General features: G+C 37.4%; 1 protein-coding gene across 1 annotated transcript in view; it reads left to right on the forward strand.

The window, feature by feature from the left end:
- Window positions 1–17,021, forward strand: part of LOC148818156 (large neutral amino acids transporter small subunit 1-like) — a 33,792-nt gene extending 16,771 nt beyond the window's left edge. The window contains exons 4-11 of the mRNA XM_088937122.1: window positions 1,308–1,413; window positions 2,031–2,075; window positions 3,408–3,531; window positions 4,315–4,418; window positions 5,315–5,411; window positions 13,193–13,342; window positions 13,822–13,996; window positions 14,629–17,021. Of these exons, the coding sequence (XP_088793248.1) occupies window positions 1,308–1,413; window positions 2,031–2,075; window positions 3,408–3,531; window positions 4,315–4,418; window positions 5,315–5,411; window positions 13,193–13,342; window positions 13,822–13,996; window positions 14,629–14,696 (869 nt within the window). The 3' untranslated portion in view covers window positions 14,697–17,021. The remainder of the gene's footprint in view (window positions 1–1,307; window positions 1,414–2,030; window positions 2,076–3,407; window positions 3,532–4,314; window positions 4,419–5,314; window positions 5,412–13,192; window positions 13,343–13,821; window positions 13,997–14,628) is intronic.
- The last annotated feature ends 5,835 nt before the right edge of the window (window positions 17,022–22,856 follow it).

A 22,856-nucleotide genomic window follows, 5' to 3' on the forward strand; every position in this document is an offset into this window, starting at 1 on the left:
CCCAGTATAGTGACGGGAACACTATACTGTAAACAGGTGCCGTCCTTCGGATGAGACGTAAAACCGAGGTCCTGACTCTCTGTGGTCATTAAAAATCCCAGGGCGTTTCTCGAAAAGAGTAGGGGTGTAACCCCGGCGTCCTGGTCAAATTTCCCATTGGCCCTTACCAGTCATGGCCTCCTAATAATCCCCCTCTATGAATTGGCTGCATTACTCTGCTCTCCTCCCCACTGATAGCTGGTGTGTGGTGAGCGTTCTGGCCCACTATGGCTGCCGTCGCATCATCCAAGTGGATGCTGCACATTGGTGGTATTGGAGGGGAGTCCCCATTACCTGTAAAGTGTAAACAATTATTATTATTTTCAAGATGCTCAAACACCGTTTTAAGAAGTGTCATATGTTCCAACCAATCCAATGAATAAACTACAAGAGTAATAAACAGAAATTCTAAAATTCCCTATTATCCACTCTCTATTCCCTAAATTCCCACTCCATATGCCCCAATGCTTATTTCCCCTGGAGTTTCATCAATTATATTGTGGCAGAGTATTTCCTGTTTATTTTTAAATTCAAAAACATTTTAAATTTTCATACATTTGAAACTGTATTTTAGGCAGTAATTCAATGGTAAAAGATAAAAAATGTAAATTATGGAACAGCTGTTTTAAAAGGTGTTACGCATATAGATTCAAACCCTGCAACTCACAACTAGCAACCAACTGAAACTCAGCAGGTGTGAGCCGGTCAGTACCTGGATAGGAGACCTCCTGGGAAAGCTAAGGTTCCTGTTGGAACAAGTATTAGTGGGGCCAGTAGGGGGCACTCACCTTGCAGTCTGTGTTGGTCGTAATGCCCCAGCATAGTGGCATTAAAAAAGACACAGTCCTTCGGATAAAAAATAAAACTAAGGTCCTGACTTCCTATGGTGATTAAAAATCCCAGGGTGTTTCTCAGAAAGAGTAAGGGTGTTACCCTGGTGTCCTTGCCAATTTTAACTCTGGCCTTTGACAATCATGGCCTCCTAATAATCTGCATCTATGAACTGGCTTTCATCACTCTGTTCTCTTCCCCGCTGAGAGCTGGTGTGTGGAGAGCATACTGGAGCACTACGGATACCATCGCTTCCTACAGGGGGCGATACAATTGCCTGTAAAGCTCTTTGAGTGGATGTCGAGAAAAGTAGTATATAAGTCTAAGGAATTTATTATTATTATTGTTGACTTTAAAAGGGTTAATACAGCATCTCCCTGAAACATTCTTCAGCAGCAGTCGTGTCAGTAGCTCATTGTTGCTCCTTGTCCAAACAGGGGATGTCCAGTACTTGAAGAAGGACCAGGTGTTTGAAGGCAGCAAGACCGGAGTAGACAACATTGTCTTGGCCCTGTACAGTGGGCTGTTTGCATTTGGAGGCTGGTAAGCTACTTGATTTAAACATAAAGTGAGGTGACTCAGCCTCATCCCCTTCATTGTAAGATACGGTATGAGTATTCAGGTTATTTCCATTATTCTGGTAAATTATCATTACCATTGCTTTTGGGATCTTTAGGGAATATAAGACAGAAAAAAATGAAAGCTTCATCTGTCTGTTTAGCTGGGAAGCAGGAAAACTTTCTCCATGTTTTTCCATTTCATTTTGGGATTTTTTTGTCTTGTGCTGTATTAAGAGTCAGCAAAAAATGAAAAATCTGTAACATGTTTTTCTCCTCAGCTTCTATGAATTAGTTACACGGTTCAATATGAACCTGCACGTCACTCTGACTCCATCTTTGAGGATTTTGATGATTGACTTCATTAAACTAAGCACTGGTAACACAGTTACATTTGTAAAACAATTCTCATTTTCCAGAAGCAAAATTAACTGTATTCAGTCAAAAGAATTCATAAATATAACTACTTGCTTCTTTGTACTGGAATAGATTTCCGACTACAGAAGAGAATGCAATATTTGTTATAGAAGTTATTATATTTTTCATTATATTGTACCTACACACAGTTAATTAATACTTTATATCTTTCTCACTTGCTTTTAGGAATTATTTAAATTATGTAACCGAGGAAATGGTCAACCCCGAAAGGTAAAAGAATTGAATTGTGTTTGAAGACACCATACATTCAGCAAAGAACGTTTTTGTATTTAGTCTGTACTTTTCCCTTTCTAAGTTATCTTTCTGAAAAAAATGACAGTGCTTTATATCCTATTGAGCTTTCAAAACAAAGTCATGCCACTTGTAAATTCACTTTATATTTCAAAAAGATGTACAGTTCACTTCATACATATAGCAATGCCTTGTTGCTTTCACTGTGGAATTGAGTTTTCTTGAAGAGTTGGAGACATTTTTGCAATATTAACCTCTTAATCTTTGTGCATAGAGGTAGATGCATAAACATGGAGGGAAATATATTTACATATTTTAAGAGACTGAGATTCCACTTGCAATCTGCAAGTGTTTTATGGTCTCAACAAAGAGTTGCTGGCTCTGAAAACCACATATAAAATTTAAATATATATCCCTTTGGGATAGTAGTTTTGCATTACATTTGAGTTCCTAAGTCAAAATAATTTACACATTGTAAGTTGGTAGAGCTCCTTTCTGCATTCAGAAACTGGTGGTGCATCCCATTACCTTAGTCTGAGGTGACTCAGTAATTTGGAGAGGCACACATTGATATACAGTAAATACTTGCAGTACAAGGCATACTAGACAAAAGTAATTGTATTATCTAGCAGAGCTCCCAAAGGCTTGTTCTCCATACCCCAGTTTCGGCAGTATGTCAGATCTTGGTGGAATCATGGGATATAGAGTGTAGATGCTGTTCAAAAACCAGTGAGAAGAAGGATGCAGTGCCAATAATTAATCAGACTGACTGCACCATAGGGAGATTCTTAAATAATGGGAAACAAATAGGTTTTTGCAAAAGAACTACATACATATAGATCAAAGGGTTTCTCTCTGAACTATAAATAGCAGCCATAAACAGCAGCTCAGACCCACAGATACAGTATATACAGCTATTCCTACAATGCATACTATCATCTCTACCCTGACCTAAAAAACTGTTTCTTCTTCCATAATATATTATACAGTATAGTAATGTATTCTTATATATACAGTACTTCATGTGCAGAAATGTTCAGAAGGTTTACCTAAAAAATATTTAGCTGAAGGTGTAAGAAGGAGCACAGATTTTTTCTCCTTTTGTTCATTTACACTTTTTGCTTGATATTTTCATGTAAAAATGTTAAGAAAGACATATAGTTATTCCTCTGTTGCCCTTTTAATACTGTAAAACTGGCAATTGGAAAGATCTGATTTAATTGATACCAGTAACTTCATCAATGTGTTTTGAAGGAAATTCTGCAATAATTTAAAAAAATAGTTGCATTAATCTTTACATCTGCCTTCTAGGAATCTGCCGCTGGCCATTATAATATCAATGCCAATTGTGACTATTGTGTATGTCCTGACCAACTTGGCTTATTTCACCACCATATCCCCCTATGAGATGGTAGAGACTGAGGCAGTGGCTGTGGTAAGGCTTTTTACATACAGCAATATTATAAAGGTAATTGATTTTGACTGGGTACAGGGAGCAAATCATGGATGATTCAGGAAAAAGAATAAAATGAAATCTTCACACTTGAAGATGCAAAGGAGTATGGGGTGCTTATGTGGTGAATTGACCTATTCTGTACAGTATGTATTCTGATACTGTTCTGAGTATTTTGAGAACTATGCACTATGGAGCAATGACGTGGTATATTGAAGCACACATTCCTGTGGACAACAACTGTGTACTTCAGAAGGCTAACAGACAACCACTCCAGAGGATGAATGCAAACTATCGTGGGCAACTAACTGGTGTTCATGCTGAGCTAATGCATATCTGTCATTGTCCAAGGAAACAGGTATCACATGATCCTATTTGTATGCATACCCAGTTCCAAACATTGTTTCAAGGTACACAGTTTGTGCAATACAGTTGTTTAAAAAGGCTATGTAACACTTAAAAGTTCACTGTGCTGAGTGGCTTTGTCTGGTAGGTATCACCTTTTTTTTTTCCAAAATGGAACTGGTGGAAATGTTCCAGCTTTGGACAGTTCCATCAAAAATGATTCTAAATGTGCAAAAAATGGGTTAAACAAGGACCTTAACTTGTTGATTTTAGGAATGATGTGTTGTCAGAAAAAACTGATTTAACAGTAAATAACAAACAACATCAAAGAAAACCTTGACTTAAAAAATTACTAGACTTATGTTTGTCCATGTTTCACAGTTTCTCTGTCAATGTATATAGCTGATGTTTCTTTTGCAGATTTTTGGTGAATATCATTTGGGGGTGGTGTCTTGGCTCATTCCAGTCTTTGTGGGCTTGTCGTGTTTTGGGGCGGTCAATGGCAGCCTCTTTACCTCGGCCAGGTGAGAATTTCCAGCAGCCTCACACTACAAACACTTCCACATTACTGGACCTGGTTTTAGTATATATTGTTAAAATAAGGCCAGACTTTCAGCTGGAAATTTCAGCTGCTCAAGAACAATAAGCAGATATTAACTAATGAAACGTGTTGGATAAATGAATGATTCACATGAAAAGTGTTCTCTGTTTTATCATGATATTTCTCCCCTGTAAAAACCTAAAATATCCAAACACTTTGTTCTCTGTTGACCACTACACCACTACATTCTGTTGAACACAAAATTCAGCAGCCATATAACCCTGCAAATCACAAGTGGCAACCCACTGAACCTAAGCACACACTAGGGCTACACACTGGTGGTAGTGGAGGGAACTCTCCATTACTGTAAAGCACTTTGAGTGGAATGTCCAGAAAAGTATTATGTAAGTGTAAGGAATTATTATTATGATTTATATTATTAAAAATATGGCAATTTATCTTTGGCATTCCCAGACCCAGTATCTGAAATAGTTTATTAATTTGGGCATGGCATGGTACTGCAGCTTTAGAAAACAGATCTTGTGGGGGTGATTCTGGCTTGTTGTGCCTCCTATAGGGACTTTTTGTAGGGTTTTCTCCAGGTTGTCTGGTTTCCTTCCACCCCCTGAGGTTAATTGTATCTCTAGATTGTCCTGCATGTCCCATGTTCTGCAATAGATTGGTGTCCCGTTCAGAGAGTAGTTCTGCCTAATGCTCCGAGTAGCCAGGACCCTTCCTAAACAGAATTCTGATAATGAATGGACAGTTACTAGTTTGATTCAATTCTACTAATTACTACTCTTTTGATAGTCATTCAGTGCAGTGTGGTGTAAAGGGGATTCCTGCACACATTATGATGTGTCTTTGTGTTTGTTGTAGGCTGTTCTATGCAGGTGCTCGAGAAGGCCACCTTCCTGCCGCGCTCGGGCTGGTTCACACAGATCTCTTTACACCTGTTCCTTCTCTCATCGTAACTGTGAGTCACACTGTTATTCAATCATTTTTGTTACAATCCAATATTTTCCACAATGATCATAAAAATAATAAATGATAGAGTTAAAACATAGAAAATACTGTATACGCACACAAGAAAAAGAAAAATCCCCTTTCCTCCAAAACAAGAAGGGTTTACAAATATATTGGCCAGCAGCCATATCACCCTGTAACTAACAGCTGGCAACCCATTGAAGTTCACCAAGTGTGAGCCTGGTCAGTACCTGGATGGGAGACCTCAAAGCTAAGGTTGCTGCTGGAAGAGGTGTTAATGGGGCCAGCAGGTGGGGCTCACCCTGCAGTCTGTGTGGGTCCTAATACCCCACTATAGTGACAGGGACACTTTACTGTAAAAAAGGTGCCGTCCTTCAGATAAAAAATAAAACCAAGGTCCTGACTTTCTATGGTGATCCCAGGGAGTAGGGGTGTTACCCCGGTGTTGTCACAAAGCATCTTTCAGGACCCCATGCAGATGGCAGAATATGGAGGGGAGTGAGACAAACACAGGGAAAAAAGACTAGGATCGGGGCTGGAAGAAGAACAGGGGGGCGTGTCGACGGTGCGCTGGTGCTCGGGGGGGCGTGTCCAAGGCAAACAAGTCCAAAATGAGTCCAGAACCGGGTAATCCAAACCAAGACAGACATGACAGAAGTTAAAAGCTGAAGCAGGATCCAGCGAAGGGTCGGGGGATTAAAAATGGGTAACAGGGCCAGGCGCTCCAAGCCCTGGACCCAGATGGTCAGGACGCCATTGTGAAGCCTATGCCATCGAGGCTCTCCTGGACTCGCTCGTAGGCAGGCTTCTGGGCGTCCATCTTCTAAAGCTGAACCCAGATTGGTAAGAGCGTCTGGCTTTTATTAGAAGGGGGCTGGAACCAGAGGCAGGTGCAAAAAATCAAAGACAAACAAGGAAGAGCCAGAGCGTCCTTAAGAGGAAGGGCTTACGATCATGACAGGTATCCTGACCAAATTTCCCATTGGCCCTTACCAATCATGGCCTCCTAATAATCCCCATCTCTGAACTGGCTTCATCACTCTGTTCTCCTTCACACTGAGAGCTGGTGTGTGGTGAGCGTTCTGGCACACTATGGCTCATGTCGCATCATCCAGGTGGGGCTGCACATTGGTGGTGGAGGGGAATACAAATTACATGTAAAAGTTTTGAGTGGAATGTCCAGAAAATGCTATATATAGACTGTATAAATATAAGGAATTATTAATTATAATAATGCATAATCAATACATCTGAAAACGTATATATATATGAATATATTCATTTATATATTATTTCTTAGAGTGACATTTATATTTATAGAAATATTTTAGTTGTAAAACTTAATTTACACTCATAAAGTAGTAATTCAATTGAACAATTATTACCTTTATCTTTAATTATTTAAAAAATACCACTTCAGAATATATTAAGCCTTCACATTTTCTCCTATCTTCAAAAACGTTATTCTGATTCCTTATTCTATGTGTTATCCATTCAATTTTATAAACTTCTGTAATTGTCCTTTACTGATTTGAGATGGTTTAAGCCATTGTTATTTGTTTTAAAGGGGTTATTCTTACTATTTTAAAGAAGTTATTTATCTATTTCAGAAAACAACACCCATGGAGTAAAACATGGCTGTGATGACTTTAGTCTCCCCATTATTTCACCAACAAGCAGTTGTGTTTGTTCTATTTAGGGTCTTTAAAAAATCTCATCTGAATTTTCCATGCATATTCCTTCCAAAACCAATAATTAGTTGTCTTTGTATTCTGAAAAGTATCATTCCAAGCATTAGAAATAGATTCTGTTTGTAGCTCATTTTTAGCTCATTTTCCTATTGAATAGAACTTTAAATTCTCCTACTTTTAATTCATCTATCAATAAATTACCAAACACATTCTTAACATTAGATTCATCATACATTTTTGCTAGAAAATAAGGATGTATTTCATCAAATGTTTTATTGATTCCCTGAATATTTGTAATATAACTTATAATTTGCAAATAGTTAAAATAACTGAGAACTAGGGGAATTAAATGTTTTAGATAAATTCTCAAATGAGTCTACTACTTTATCTGTGATTATTTGATGATACCTAATCAGTCCTCTATGTGCTCATAACATAAAAGTGTCAATTAATGTATTTGGTTTAAGATTTGGATCACTTTTAATTTCCCTTAAATATATTAAGTATGTGTTTATTTTTACAAACAGAAATCCATGCTTGTATAGTATTGTATTTTGAATACATTTTTTTCATATCTAATTTTGACAGAAAGAGGACTGCAGTAATTGATCGTTCTATCTACTGAATTTCTGTCTCTCTCTTTATTAATTCATCTCTCTCCAGTCCTTATCCGTCTATGTCAAACTGGGTTTTATTTGTGCTTTTGATAATGCCAACCCACCCATTTCTTTAGATTGCTTAATTATCTTAAGCCTAACCCTTGGTTTCCTCCGATTCCATATAAATCTACTCATAAATTTATCCCATTGTTTAAAAACATTTAGAGGTATATTTATTGGTAATGTTTGAAAAAGGAACACAAATCTTGGAAGAACATTCATTTTTATGGCTTCAGCTCTTCCCATGATTGTTATGGGTAACAAATTCCATCAATATAAATTCTCTTTCTATATAAGTTTATTTTCCAGTACCTTAAAATTATATTTATTGGAGTCTGATAACTTTTTGGGAATTATAACACTAAAACCTTAATACTTAGGAAAAAGGTATTAAGGTTTGTGGTCCCACCTAAACCTAAATTTGGATTTAATATCTTGAGGTACTATTTGACCCACTGTTTTTCCTTTATACTATATCCAGATATTTCTCCATATTCTATCTTCCATTACTACTGGAACTGATACAGAATGATATCATCTATGTACATATGTTCTTCTTCTCCTACCACAACACCTTTTTTTTACAAACATAAAAAAAACACTATTATTATTCATTTAGATGGCTAATACAGTTAACCAAATCAACATTTACCCATTTAAACACTTGGACATTTTACTGGAACAATAGGAGGACTGTACTTGGCTCACAGGTAAAACAACAGAGCCTCACCTGGGACCTGAACACAACCTTCCAGAGCCCTGATGACAATGCCATATGACACTTAACGATGTCCTGAGTAGTGCAAACAGCAAAGTAATTGTATATGGTAGAAGTGTGAAACTCTGTGATACTAGACACAGGAATATCACAAATGGCCACCTCCATTTTCAATACACAAACATGAACAGAGAAGTCTATTGCTGAACACAGGTTCTTATACACAGCTCCTTTAGTTAAAGTGTAAAATGCCCTGTTTTCTTGTGTTAATGTCTTGTTTCAGTAGTTTGTTTAGATCCCAATGAATGTGATAGATAAAATATGTATTAAGTATTTGGTGTGGCTTGCCCACCTGAAGGAATGGCAGCCTGTACAAAATAATAAGATGCCCAAACCCCCTTACTATTGTGAGGATTGAATGAGGGAGTTTGCTGCAAGGGTGTACTGTATATGGGAGGATGCAAGAGAGATGAGCGAAGCAAAACAGCTCCTTTACATATGTTTCATTGAAGAAAGGGGTTCTATAGCCTTGCCTTTTTCCTGGGTGCAAGATTTACATATGAAAGCAAGCAGAAGTGTTAGGATTAGGACACTCTGAGATTAGTGCAAGATTAGGATCTAACCTCCCACCTAAACGACTGTTATAAACTCCATTAGGAAGTTTGGAAAAAAACTTCATTTTCTGTAGTTTGATCATATTCTAATAATAATGAATCAGGCCAATGAATAGAAACAGTGTACTTAATACTTAGTAATTAATTTAGTAAAAGATTATCTCGGTTAAAGGTTGGAGTTGTCACAACCCCCCTTATTTAAGAGGAATGAACCAGGGAGTTGCTTCAATGGTGAAGCTGGGGTAGAGGGATGGGTCCTAGGAAAAAGTTGTGGGCAGCTAACAAGTATTTTTAAGTCCTCTCTACGTATGGTTTTAAATAACACCATAAGATGCATGATTTGAATTAGTGAACTTTACTGGCATAAAGTGCCTGGCTGAGGAGAATGCCTATTTGTGCATAAAACAAAGTTATTGAAGCCCTCTCTTTAATGAAGGAGCTTCTGTAAGGGTGAAGATGGAGTGGAGGGAAGGTTACGAAACATGCAACTGGGTAAATTTAAAACAGCATGTTTATATGCAGGTAGGCAGAAGTGGGTGATAATAAAGTTTGACTTCATACAGGACATTTATTTCAAACTCTATTTTAATAATTCAGACATATTTAAAAAAGGGAAGAAGGGAGGTTCAGATTAGTAATCATTTTTGGCAATACTCACCTGGTTGAGGAGAACAACCATATTCATTATAGCCATCATCACCTACCCATAATGAGGGGGCTTTCAGAACCCCAAAAAGAGGCAAAACATATCTCATAATTTTGAAGCAGAACTTAAGTTAAGTTAAGGAATCTAAGACTATGAATGAGGCTATGGTTAGCAGATTGAATGTACAAGGGTTATAGAAAGTAGTAAGAATACGTAGTAACATTTCAAAGAGGTTGTAAACTGTTGTAAACATTTTGCTCTTAGGAAGGTTTTGAGCAAGGGGAAGGAATGAAGACCCCTTAATACTTAGACAAAATTATTAATTGAAATGGTAAACATGCTTATAGTGAATTTGTAAATTTTTAAAGTTCAGAATAACAACGAAATGAAAAGCTCCAATTGTGATGCCTTGATGAGCAGTGAAGCTGCACCAGGAAATATCCAGCAACAGCTGGTGCTGAAGTCTGCTTTGTCAATGTTTTGTCAAGGTGGTGTAAGACACAGCAGCAAGTCACTAACTGACAGAATTGTTGATGAATAGTGGTTCACATGTGATGGCTGTCTGTCTGAGATTAGTGTAATCAGTAGCAAGAAAAGGGAGTTTTTGAAAAGATTGCAGATACTCACTGAATGAATGAAAGAGGAGGCCGCAGTGCTCTGGAGAAATATGATTTGAAAAAGTGTTTCAGTATGCAGAGGAAGCAATACTGTGATTTCTGGAAAATGGAAAAACCAGCGTTGGAAATTGTAAATCAGATGGTTTAGGAGGGTTGCCTGAAACTATATTCTGTATGTATATGGGGGAATAGCAGATGTGACCAAACTTTAGACCCTGTTATAAACACTTTCGAACTCAAGACCCATACCATGTGTCCTAGAAGTTATTGAAACAACAAGAGAACATGACCATGTTCGCTGAAACACAGTAGAGCAAATGTGATAATTAGCACAATTCTTAACAACCTGAATTCAAGATAGAAGTGAGGTTGATTTGCATGAATTAAAAACAGACTGATTTGTTTTATTAAAATAGACAAGTTTATTAGGATGAAATAGTACAAATAAAAGGCTTATGAAAAGAGATAAAGAAATGGTCGGAAATATTAGAAATATTAGAAAAAGTGCAAGTTGCAAAGGCATAGAACAGTGTTAATAAACTCTAATTCTAATTCGAGGCAAAAGTCATCATGTTACATTAAATTCCTTCAAGATAAACATTTTATCTCACTCTATCATTAGCAAAGATTGAACCCAGGTACATAAATGCAAACTATTTCTTTAGGAAGTATGCAGTCTAGAAAGCTTGGTGTGTATTGTTCATGTCATGGATAGCGGGGAAGCAGGCATCACCTGATCCGTGGGGATTTGTTGGCCAAGGAGTGCTGTGACTCTGCTCAGGAGCAGTGGACTACAAGTAGATGGGCTGCTGGCTAGAGGTTGGAGCAGTGTATCGGACTTTGCTTCCCATGTCCAGTTGAGCTCTTTGCTACTTCTTCTCCTTTGTCTGTCTTCCTTGGGTTTTGATGTCCAGTCCTCTTAGGCTTAACTTGATGTAATCTTTCAAACTTCCAATCCTCTTGTCCTCCCAGGTGTAACTTCCTGGACCTAACTTCCAAATTGTGGTTTTTGGCTTTCCCTATTTATTAGCCTTGAATTAGCCTCAAACAAACCCTCTGCCAGGGTTCTGGTTGGCCAATTCAAATCTGTGATTTCTGTACCTCTCCTGCAGGAGTATTGCCTCTATCTAGAGAGACAGGATAAAATGTTCAGAATTTGGGAAAACTCATAACGTCTTTCTAAGTAATACACACAGGTTTAATATTTATATATTTCTGAACTTCTCATGTTTGGCCTATTTAGTTGATATCAAACAAGCATAGCTCACTAATTAGTGAAGTGATGCCTTAAATTGTATTTTAGATGGATTAAATTTTAAATAAATTTGAGTTTACCCTTTTGTAAAAGAATGTAGTATGTGATGTGGCATCACATCCAGTTTTTCAGTACTGCAGTCTTTTACCAATAAGGAATGAAGGATGAAGGATTTATTGAGTCAAAATTCTGATTTTCTATACAAGCAATGAGAGAAGGTTGTACTACATTTCCCCACTAGAGGGGTGACTCAGTTTTCCAAGTTTCCACCTGGACCCTCAATCGATGTGAATGGATCAGAATAACCTGTTTTATTATCAACATTTTCAATAATGCTTGTTGCAGTCATAATTCTGCCCATTTCATGTGTTTTGTTATAACTTGCAATTAAGACCAAAAAGTGATATATATGGGCTTTTGACCATCTTGAGGTTTAATGCAGTTTGTTATGTTTATTTTGAGTATAACCATAGGACATCTTCATTTAATATCAACAGAGTGGTCAAATATGGTCTCCGTGGTATATAGGATACTGTATATATTTGGATGATTTTAAGATATGGTTGCACAGTTTCTTGAAACTGAAGCTTTACAAAAGTTCGTCCTTGCATTCCATGCTAAGTAGTGACTCCAGATTTATGACCTTTTCTCTGGTGCTGGGGAATCTCTTCTCTTGACTTAAGAATCACCAGGTCTGCTTTGTTCATCGCCAAATGGTTTTATGGCCATGTCTGTGCAACTCTTAGATCTCCTTAAGAGAGGTTCACAGTTCTAGCAATTGTGGTGACACAAGGAATGCAGATGCCCAATTACTCAGGTATGTAACAAGTGGGAAATGCACGCAGCTTACTTATTAGCAAGAAATGAGTACACAAACACCCTAATATCAATTAGTATGGCTTACAAAATACATGTATTCTAAGGCCCTGAAGTTTTGAAAGGATTGATTACAAATGGAAACCCAGGTGGAAAGTCTGAGAAGGTTCATAATCTGCAGAGATTAAAGTATTCATATGAAAGTGTGAGTGTGAGCTATGGATATACAGTAGGACTGAGTGAAAGAGGACAGAGTAGTGAGAGTAATGATGACAGGACATGATTTGCAGAGCCATGCTGAATCCAATACGATTCATGAGCCTATAGACAGTAGGGTGCCGGTGACACATTGGAGGTCTATTTGATAACAGGAAGTCATTATAAAATTCTATTACTCCAGGAGCAGGTGCAACATTTTTAGTTCCACCGTGCTGTTGGTGTCCAGTTTAACACAGTGCAGGTGCTATGGAAGAAGTATAGTTGGAAAGATGAACAGTAGTGCCCCTTAAGAGATGATACACATAGGCTAGTTTATGTGAATGATAATGATAAGAGCAAGAGGGAAGGGAAGTGGTAAGAACTGTCTTAGTATTCTAAGAATAACACTCGTCTTTATACAGCAGTATTCTTAGTGTCTCTATAACTTAATGTGGCATAATGTGTAATATGAAATGTGTGGGCTCCTTTAGAAAAATAAAAACTGTTCTGAGAATTGTCATTGTCACCTTCCTTTTTTCCATATTTCTCTACACAGTGTTTCTTGTCCATGTTGTATGCCTGCTCAGATGACATCTTCTCAGTTATCAACCTCTTCAGCTTCTTCACCTGGCTGTGTGTGGGTATGGCCATTGCTGGGATGATTTGGCTGCGCTGGAAGAAACCTGAACTGAACAGGCCTGTCAAGGTGAGTGTTCTAACTGTTCACTGTGGGGAAACTATCGGCAAAGTTGACACATGATTTATCTAAGAATAATTAAGCCTTATTTTGCTTTGTTTCACAGTCAACACTTCAATTCCAAATACAGTTTAACTTTGTCGTTGTTAAATGTATTGAATTATGAAAAACTCAAGTAACAAGTATTTCATTGTATTTGACATGAATAATGAAAACAGTTTTTTAGCAATGCTATGCCCACCTACTGTATATAGTTTGTTATGCAATATTAAAATATTTTAAAGTTTTTTTCCATTCAACCCAAGACTTTAAAATATAATCCAAAACTCTTTATTAAAATGAAAGCATACTGGAATGTGAAGGCAATGGTAAAATTCATCAACAGAGTTTTTCTCATCTTATGAAGAAAAACAAAAATGTGTATGGAGTTTGCTTCACAGTCTGAGGAACGTGACAGATTTTCTTCTTTTGATTTCGTCTGTTCTCAGATAATCGTAGTGGTGCCATTGGTGTTTGTCCTGGGCTGTGTCTTCATGATTGCTGTCTCATTCTGGGCAGCTCCTTTCGAGTGCCTGATTGGAATGGGTATCATTCTGACTGGTGTTCCCTTTTATTTCCTGGGATACAAGTGGAAGAAGCCTCATGTCATAGAAAAGGTCATAGGTGAGTCCTAGATACCTTCACATATCGTGTGGACAGGAAATACAGCTGCAATGTTCTCTTCCCTTGGTTTGCTTCTTTGAAAGACCAAATGTGTTGTTCATGTAGTTGCACCTTAGATTAATCTGCCATTTCTTAAACAATCTCCAATCACCTCTCAAATCCACCTCCCTTTGACAGTAACTAGGAGTTCCAGGGAGTGACTCATCTGCTGTCCTGTTTCACTTCCAGTAGCATAGCTTCAGTAGCTACAGGATTTAGGCACCTCATTGTGCAAATGGAATTATTGTCCAATAAATATAGAACATGTTTCCCCAATTCTGGTGCATTGGTTAGGGGCACAAGTGTGCATTTCATGACTCTCATAATTGTTGTCTTTTAGATCTGATAAACAGTATATTAGAATAAATGAATGGATTTAAACCACTGCAAATTAACAAAGATAAAAATGACAAAATCCCTTCAGATGACAGAATTTTGTGAAGGGTCTGCTATGCTACATGAAAAGGTAATTGGATATGTGCATTCAGGATTCAGTGATCATCTCACAGATAGAAGAAACTGACTGACATTTCAGTAGAGGTGCTGAGAATGGGTTACTATAGAGGTGTCATTTTCTCTCTCTTTTGTCACAGAAATTTTCACCTTATTCTGCCAGAAGATTTTAATGTCTGTCCCCGAGCAGAAAAGAGAAGCTGACTGAGAATTCTAAAGCTCATGAGAGAGCCGATGCTGGAGTCTGGAGTTCTGTATGTTTCCATTCATGTTTAAAGTGTTTTTTAAGCCTGTAGACCTCGAGTGTGAAGATCTCAGCATTGTTGACTGCAGAGGCACCTTTCAGTATCTTAAACGGTATCGTGTTAATTAACATACTTCATTAGAGCTGGGTCCAGTTCATAAACATTTTATTTGAGCATCAGGCTGTGCCATGTCTATCAAGGATGATAGCTGAACACTGCTGCTGTACAAAATGTAACCAGTGAACTGCAAATCCATTCCCCCAGTTTCTGTTCTGTAACTGCAACAATAGTGCATAGTGCAAATTGCTATGCACTTTCTTTTAGAGATGTAGCCTTTTCAATATAATGCTGGTAAAAATTCCATTGATTTTTCACAATTTCCCTGTGGTTGCTGTGGTTTCCTTCACTGTGATAAAACCATGGTTAAACTGAAAACACCCAATAGTAAATTCATCATTGAAGTTCCAAAAATGAGGTTGGTGAAACTTTTAGAATCCAACTCAAAACAAAATTAGTAGCTCCCTTCAAAGTGCTTTCTTCAGCTAGCCACACAATCAGAGAAAGTGTTTTTTTCTAACACCTGATTGTAGATCTATTTCTGCAGGAGGAAGCTAAGTATTGACCTTGCAGTGTTGCTAAAAAACATATTTAGCCAATTGGTTGTTCACATGCACAGTGCAGTGAGTGTTACAGTACATCTTAATAAAGGCTGGATTAAAAAAATCACAAAATCAAAGAATATTGTACAGTATTATATTAGCTATTTGGTGCAAAAGCATGAATACCACTTTACCTTCGAGCCTAAACTTGTCAGATCTCAGAAGCTAAGGAAAGCTGGTCCTTGTCAGTTCAGTTCTCTAAAAACCAGGTTACTGCTGTAAGTGATGCTGGTTGACCAGGGTGCTCTTCCCATTGTACCAGCATTTCAGTGCTGGTACAATATAGTGTCCAGGGACATTTTGTTGTAGGAGGTATGGTGCTTCAGGTGAGATCTGCTGAGGAAGATCAAACTGAAGTCATAACTGCTACTGTAGGTCATTAAAGATCCCATTACAATTTGAAAGAGTACCATTGTTTTGGCTAAATTCCACTCAGGGGTTGATCTGCTGTGTAATGACGCTGCCCACAATGGTAGTTTCACTTCAATGATAGATGAAGTATGTACAAATATATACAGCAGGTCCACAAATTTCTAACCAAGCTTTGCAACAAATAACCTTCATTTGCATTTATATGTTAACAGCAATAGGAGAGAGGGAAAAGGATAAGGAAGCAGATTTCAGCTGGATTTACAGTGGTGTTGCAAACATAGCCAATACAATTTTGATGTGTGGAATCAGGACAAATTTTAAACAATACTATACAATGATCTTGCTGCATAAACTCTAGATGAAAATAAATGAGACATTTCTTTGCACTTTTATCTAAGCGTGGTAACCTTACTCTAGTAACACTGGGTATTTTGTAACAACATCTCCAGTTTAGAATTCCACCACTCAACAGTGAAATAGAAAATCTGTCTTTGAATATGGATCCAACCTACCTTGTCCCTACTAAAAAAACAAATCTCAAAAACGTATCTCCCTGCTGTGTCCTGCAGCTGTTAATGAATGTTACTCTTAGAGAGGGAAGCATTAAGCATATGTGAATATTTTATAAAGTGACATTTAACCCAGCCATCACCCTCTCCTTCAGTAAACTAGACAGTGGATACAATTATTTATATTACTGCTCTCACAATCCATTTTTTAAACTTTCAAAAGTAAGAGTTTTTTGGTCATTTTTTTACTAAAAGATAGTACATTTTCAACATTTTGTACCTATTTTATGGTTAAGTCCCTAAAATATATCCATGGCAGCATCTCTACAAATTAGCTTAAGAGCATACTGTTTCTTTAAAGCTGTTAAAAAGAGCGAAGAAGCAATAGAAGCACTGTATATAAATTATTTTAAAAATATTATATTTTTTGTGAATATGAATCCTGTGGCAACTAGTGTCTGTCATAAAGTTTAACCAGTTATTATATTAATAAGTGTTACAGAAGTCCTGACCTTGATTTAAAGCCACTACTACAGAACTATTGAAATGGGAATGTTTCTTTGAGGAGCCTTTAGTGATTTCAGATTATGACCAATTTTGTCTATTTGTAAGTAAAAAATGTTATTTACTTTTATTTTAGCCAAGGCTTGTGTTGTACATTCTGTAAATCGACTAAAGTACAAAATTGTGCATTTGTCCGCTTGATGTCTGTGGCTGTGACAGGCATTAAAACCTTTCTGGTCTAAAAGTTACTGTCTTGTCTGTCTGTATTATCATCTTCAAATCTGTGTTTCTTACAAATCAAGTATAATATCCTTGTTGATTTGTTAGGCATATTTGTGTATGTACCTGAACTCCCCAAAGCATTTAAGACACATTAGACACATTTCCTGCATTAGTAAAATGCAGACTGTAGTTTCCCATATTTGTAAAAAGACATATTCAGACACACATTCAAATTCAGAATAGCCATACATTTTTTGATAGCCGTCTAATCACCATCCCATATTGCTACACAACTACATACGAATAGGATCTACAGTATACGCACATACAGCACTGACCACACAAACTGTTATGTATGAAAATTACGGTTCTGTTGAGGGAATGCAGTCCTCACAAGTGCAGGACACAAGTAAGCAAGTGACTTAACCTTGAGTAGGCTATTGTGCAATAGCTCAAATACAATACAACCCTCCTCCTACCTTCCAAATGTAAACTACTTTGTATTCAACTACTTTTTATACAGTATATCAGGATTTTTATATTTATATATTAATATGTTAAATATGTTTATTTAATTTTATGTAATACTTTACAGGGGTTTAGCGGCATATTAAATAATCCACCACATTACAAAGCAAGTGACTTTGAGTCTCCAGTTCTCCGGTCACAGAACGTATCATGTTAATTGGTCGTCATATAGGGAAGACATGCATGGAATGGAAGTCAATTGATTTGTTCTTCTAAGACTTGTCATAGAACATGATGATTCATAATAACAAATAATTATGACCTTTTAGTCATTTGTATTTTAAGGAATATGGACAATTACAGTCTTAAAAAAACACCCCTGTAGATTAAAAGAGCCAAACAATCTGTGCTGAGAATGTAGAATGGCTTTGATTTCCGCCCTGCAGATCTAGGATTAATCAAAGATCCATTTTCGTCCCTCTTTTATCATTACGCTCACAGAGGCTATTGTTACTTGGCTTTTCTTTGTCTTATCTGTTGTTAAAATATAATAATCAAGATTCCATCTCCCAATGCTGACACATTTCCTCTGTACTCAATGACAAACTCACCAGCCAGCTTCAGAATAGGAAATTACCTTGGTGTGAGGGTTTAGAGAATATATTAAATACTTCTTTCAAATTTCTCAAATCTCCCTCAATAAGAACATAAATAGTGAGCATTGACCCCTTTGATTTAGTAAACTTGCCTGTCCTAGCCTCTGGTAGCTCTCAGCGGTGTGCCAAGACCATCAACACTCAGAGGATTGTCACACTGTAAGTCAGCCCAACAGATATCACTCAAAGGAGGCAATGCTTGACAATAATAGGTGGTAATTTGCCTCATTGTCACTCTAAGTGTTGCTTCAGTCCTGCTCCAGTGCCTGGTGATTTGTCATATTTTTATTCATTTTGATATTAATTTCTCCTTATGTTGATTGAATTGTGTGTGTTAACAGTGTGTGAACAATGTATTTATATTATAAATATAATGGAGATTAATTTTGTACTGTATAGCGGAGTAGTGAAGAAAACAGATAAGCTGAAGTTAATTGTGAACAGCATGAAAATAAATCTCTTTATAATAAGTATTTTACTAACATAAAATATCAACTAACATAAAACGTAGTCTTTATAAGCATTTAGCCAAAGAACAATCTATATTTTGAATTTCAGATATTCAACAATTTCACCATTTCACCAGCATTGAATGATATAAATGATATCAATATATGCACCAAGATTAAGAGGACCATAATATGTCTTCTTTTGCAATTAATGTGTTATTCACATTATTTTTGTGTATAATGTTAAAGGTGTTTAGATGTGGAAATTACTTGAGTGCATCAGGGGTCACTGAAAGTCACCGATAGTTTTTTTCCAGGATGAAACAATTCTATGAAAGTGAAGAGCTGCAAAAACTAAATAAATTAACAAAACAATCAACCAGGAGCAGCAACTCTTCCCAGTCAGTGCCGTTTTCCACTCTGTACCTTAAACTCATTGCAGTTCCCTCCATTTTAAATGGAAAAACATCATGGCCTGGACACCTCATCAACAAGCATGATGGCAGTAGATATAAAAGCTATCTCGTTATAGAAGTCCTACTGTGAGTAATTAGTCCACTCATATTTCCTTTGTTACGGATCTGTGGGACTCTCCGGAGACTTTTATTAAGGGCATGCTTACGTGCTAAACTAAAAACTGCAACTAAGTGAATGATCTGATGCAAATTTAAAAAATATTAATAAATGTTGTGTAGCACTGTTTCTGCAAAAACTAATAGGAAATTCAATAACTCATTATGACATTTCACGAGGAATGACAGCAGCCAAAGTTTGTGTGATGGTAGAATCGTTTATTGAATTTAGCAAAAACTTGGCTTGAAAGCTGGTGAAAGTTGCACCAGGTGCGCCTAATTAGTTTGGCTGCCTTCATTTCTCCTGAACTTTAGTTAGGACTCCATCAATGGATTTATATCACCTCATGGTACTCTCTTATGATCTGATGAACTGCCAAGCAACCCGTTGAATTTCCAAGCAACCGAAAGAGCTTTTCAACTACTAATCACCTTCTGTGAAAAAAATAATTAACCAATGAGATCAGACAGTAATACACTAACCAATGAATTGTAACGAGACTGGGTTGCGATGAAAAAAGGATCCGATGCAGATGCCGGATTCCTGGGGCGGTGAGTAGGCGGACGGAGCTATCCAGGAGCTGGGTCGTTATCTGAAGGCGAAAGGTACAGTAGGTCGAGATCCGTAAAAGGCACTGGTGGCGAACAATCCAGAACGAGAGACAGGTACGAGGTCGGAACAAGAGCAACAGGATCGATACCAGAAAATAGTTACGGGTAGTAAACAATCCACGGGGCGAGACGAGAAGCAAAGTCCGAAGGCAAAACGAAGAGGTCAGAAAATCCAATAAAGCAAAGGGAAAGTAACGCTAGGTAGAGCCACAGGTGGAGAACTCAATACCGAGCAGTGTATTGCGGGTAAGGGCGGCTTAAATAATGCAGCCTGCCGCACGGTAAGACGTCTGAAGAGAATTAACACGTGCGGCGGCGTTTGTAATTATCCCCCAGCTGCTGGGACTGATTAGACCTCTTCGGAGTTGGTCTGGGCCGGTTAGTGGTCATGACATGAATAACTAGACACAAGCAATCTGTTTCATCTATTAATATTGCAGCTTTTCACAGAGTTGTTTCTTTCACTGTCCACTGAATGAACAGTGATTACCAGGTTCAATTTGTCACTTTCTTAGATTTCCTGACTAATGAAACTTGTTTCTCTCAACTACTGTTTTCCAGGCTGGTCTTCTTTCTGGGAAAGTCTCAACCAACTTTACACAAATGATGGACTTTTTGCCTATTTGTCTTGTCAGATATACTCATGCTTTCTAGTATCTTGGACAGCTGTTATCCACTCTACAGATTCATGATAGGCGACTTGACTTGATTCATGACTTGATGATTCAAGTCAGGACTTGTACTGGGACACTAAAGGATATTCACTTTCTTATTCTTAAGCCACTCCAGTATAGATCTTTATCCTGTTAAATTTTTTAATTTTTGTCCCGGTGTTCGGGTAAACTAATTCGATTAATTCAACACGTTTCCCTATAATCAAAGTCAGTACTTCACTCTATTTATGTTCACATCAGTATTAACAAGCTTCCCAGTCTCTGATGAAGAGAAGCAGAACTACAGTATAACAAGATGGTGCCACTGCCATGCTTGACAATAGGAATGATTGTGTAGAATTGACAGTATTGGCAGAATTTACAATAGGAATCTGTGACTGAGAAATGTAATACCGTATATTGGGTTTTTGTGAAGCCATAACACTTGGACACTTGGACCATAAGATCGAGTTTTGTCATGTCTGACCACATTTTGCCATGTTTACACTATGTGCTTTGTTGCAGACTCCATGCAGGATTTAAGGAGAGTTTTTTACACTGCTTTGCGCGGTATTGTGTTGTGATTGTTATTGTTGACTCCTTTTCTCTCAGTCATTGAACTCACAGTGACACTTTACACTCACACTTCACAGTGGCATTCCTCACCATTCTCCTCCTTGCCCAGATGCTCAGTTAATTGGGGCAGCCAGATCTAAGCAGTGTCTGGGTGGTGTAATGCAATTTCCATCTTAAAGATCAACTTCATATTAACCAAAGTGATATTCAGTGCTTCAGAATTTTGTATCTTTTTCCTGTTCTGTACTTTTCTACAATTTTATCCTGAATTGTTCTGAAAGCTCCTTGGACTTCATTACAGAAACCGTGCTTAAAATACACTACCTGAACGAGGGACTTTGCTGAGACAGGTGTCTTCTTTGAAAAATCATATGATCCACTATTTATTACACGCAAACAGAAGCAACTTTGTAATTTTGTGCACTAAAGTTAATTTAGCTTTATAGCAACAAAATGTGAAAACTACACAAGGTTCTGAAGACTATTTCAAGGCACTGTCAGATATATCAGATATTATGGCTCTCAGCTTGAGTTCAATATCAGTTTACTTCAAACTGGGAGTAACATACTTTAGCTTTGATAAAAGATCAACTTTGATGGCTAGATTAATGCTTGTAATCTCTGCTTAAGCCGAACTAGTTAGCTGTACTTGCCCTTATTCTGGAAGTCACCTGCTGTTCCAATAGACTTCAAGCCAAAGTCTAGAGGCCAATATTGTATCATCAGGCCTATGAGAGGATGTTAAGGTGAAATGTTACAGGTACTGTATCTAAATCTCCACCATCCATTTAACCACCTACTTAAGATAAAGTGCAGCTGGAATTTGAGCCATTCATTGAGCTGTGCAGTAGAGGGACTCACAACTCAAAATGAGAGTTTTTTTTTGTTTGATTCTCATCTGGGCCATGGGGCTCTGGTATTTAACCATCTTCCTCAATATATGTATAATTATAAAATTATATAATAATTAGTGATTAAACCATTCTGACTGGCATCCAATCCAGAGTGTACCCTGCCTTCTTCCCATTGCTTCCTGGGAAAGTCCCCAGGCCCTGCAATCTTGAATTGAATAAAGCAGTTCGAAAATTGGGCAGACACATGGATGAACAATTCAGCACTGTTATTTAATATTGCAAGAGCGAGGAAGATCCATAAAGTAGGAGGACTAGGAGTCTTGTGATAAAATGTTTAAAAGACCCATACAAAAATAATGTTTTTCTTGTCTCTGTGACAGGGCTTTGATTAAATAAAAAATTGAATTCTTTAAGAGACAGGAGGCAAACAAAAATAAATTGTAGGACAAGATGTTAAGTTTATTTTACCTGCTATATTATTCTGATCCCTACAGATGGAGACATTTCACAGCTAGCAGAAGCAGTGCCTCATGAGTAAATGACAAGATTCGTAGTTTCAATTGTAAATGCCATGTGATGAAAAATAACTAATCTCTGCAAAAAGGTGTATTATATTGGCAGATGTTAGATCATATTTTGTATACATTTTAATTTTATTTACTGTTTGTAAGTGTGGGAGGGTTAACATATACAGGTATCCTCTGCTCTGGACTTGCAGAATCTATCTCTCTACAGTTCCACCTTAATTCGTTGAATGAAGTAATTTCTCTTTTCTACAGCTGTGCAGTGGAGCTGCTGAATGGGTGCAGAATGGCTGCTGAGTGGCACCTAGGCGCACCCAGGCTACACTTCAGGGCTACACTTCAGGGTGAATATAATGGGTCTCCTCCTAAATGTAAAGTGATTTGGGATTAAAATCACTATGTTAAATTATAGCAATCATCATCATATATTTACAAATAACATGTCTAGTAGGAACTAAGATAAAATAGACGGAAGTAAGCATTTTCCTCCTGT

Source organism: Atractosteus spatula, chromosome 19 (assembly GCF_055471065.1).
Source record: "Atractosteus spatula isolate fAtrSpa1 chromosome 19, fAtrSpa1.hap1, whole genome shotgun sequence".
Classification (NCBI taxonomy): Eukaryota; Metazoa; Chordata; class Actinopteri; order Semionotiformes; family Lepisosteidae; genus Atractosteus; species Atractosteus spatula.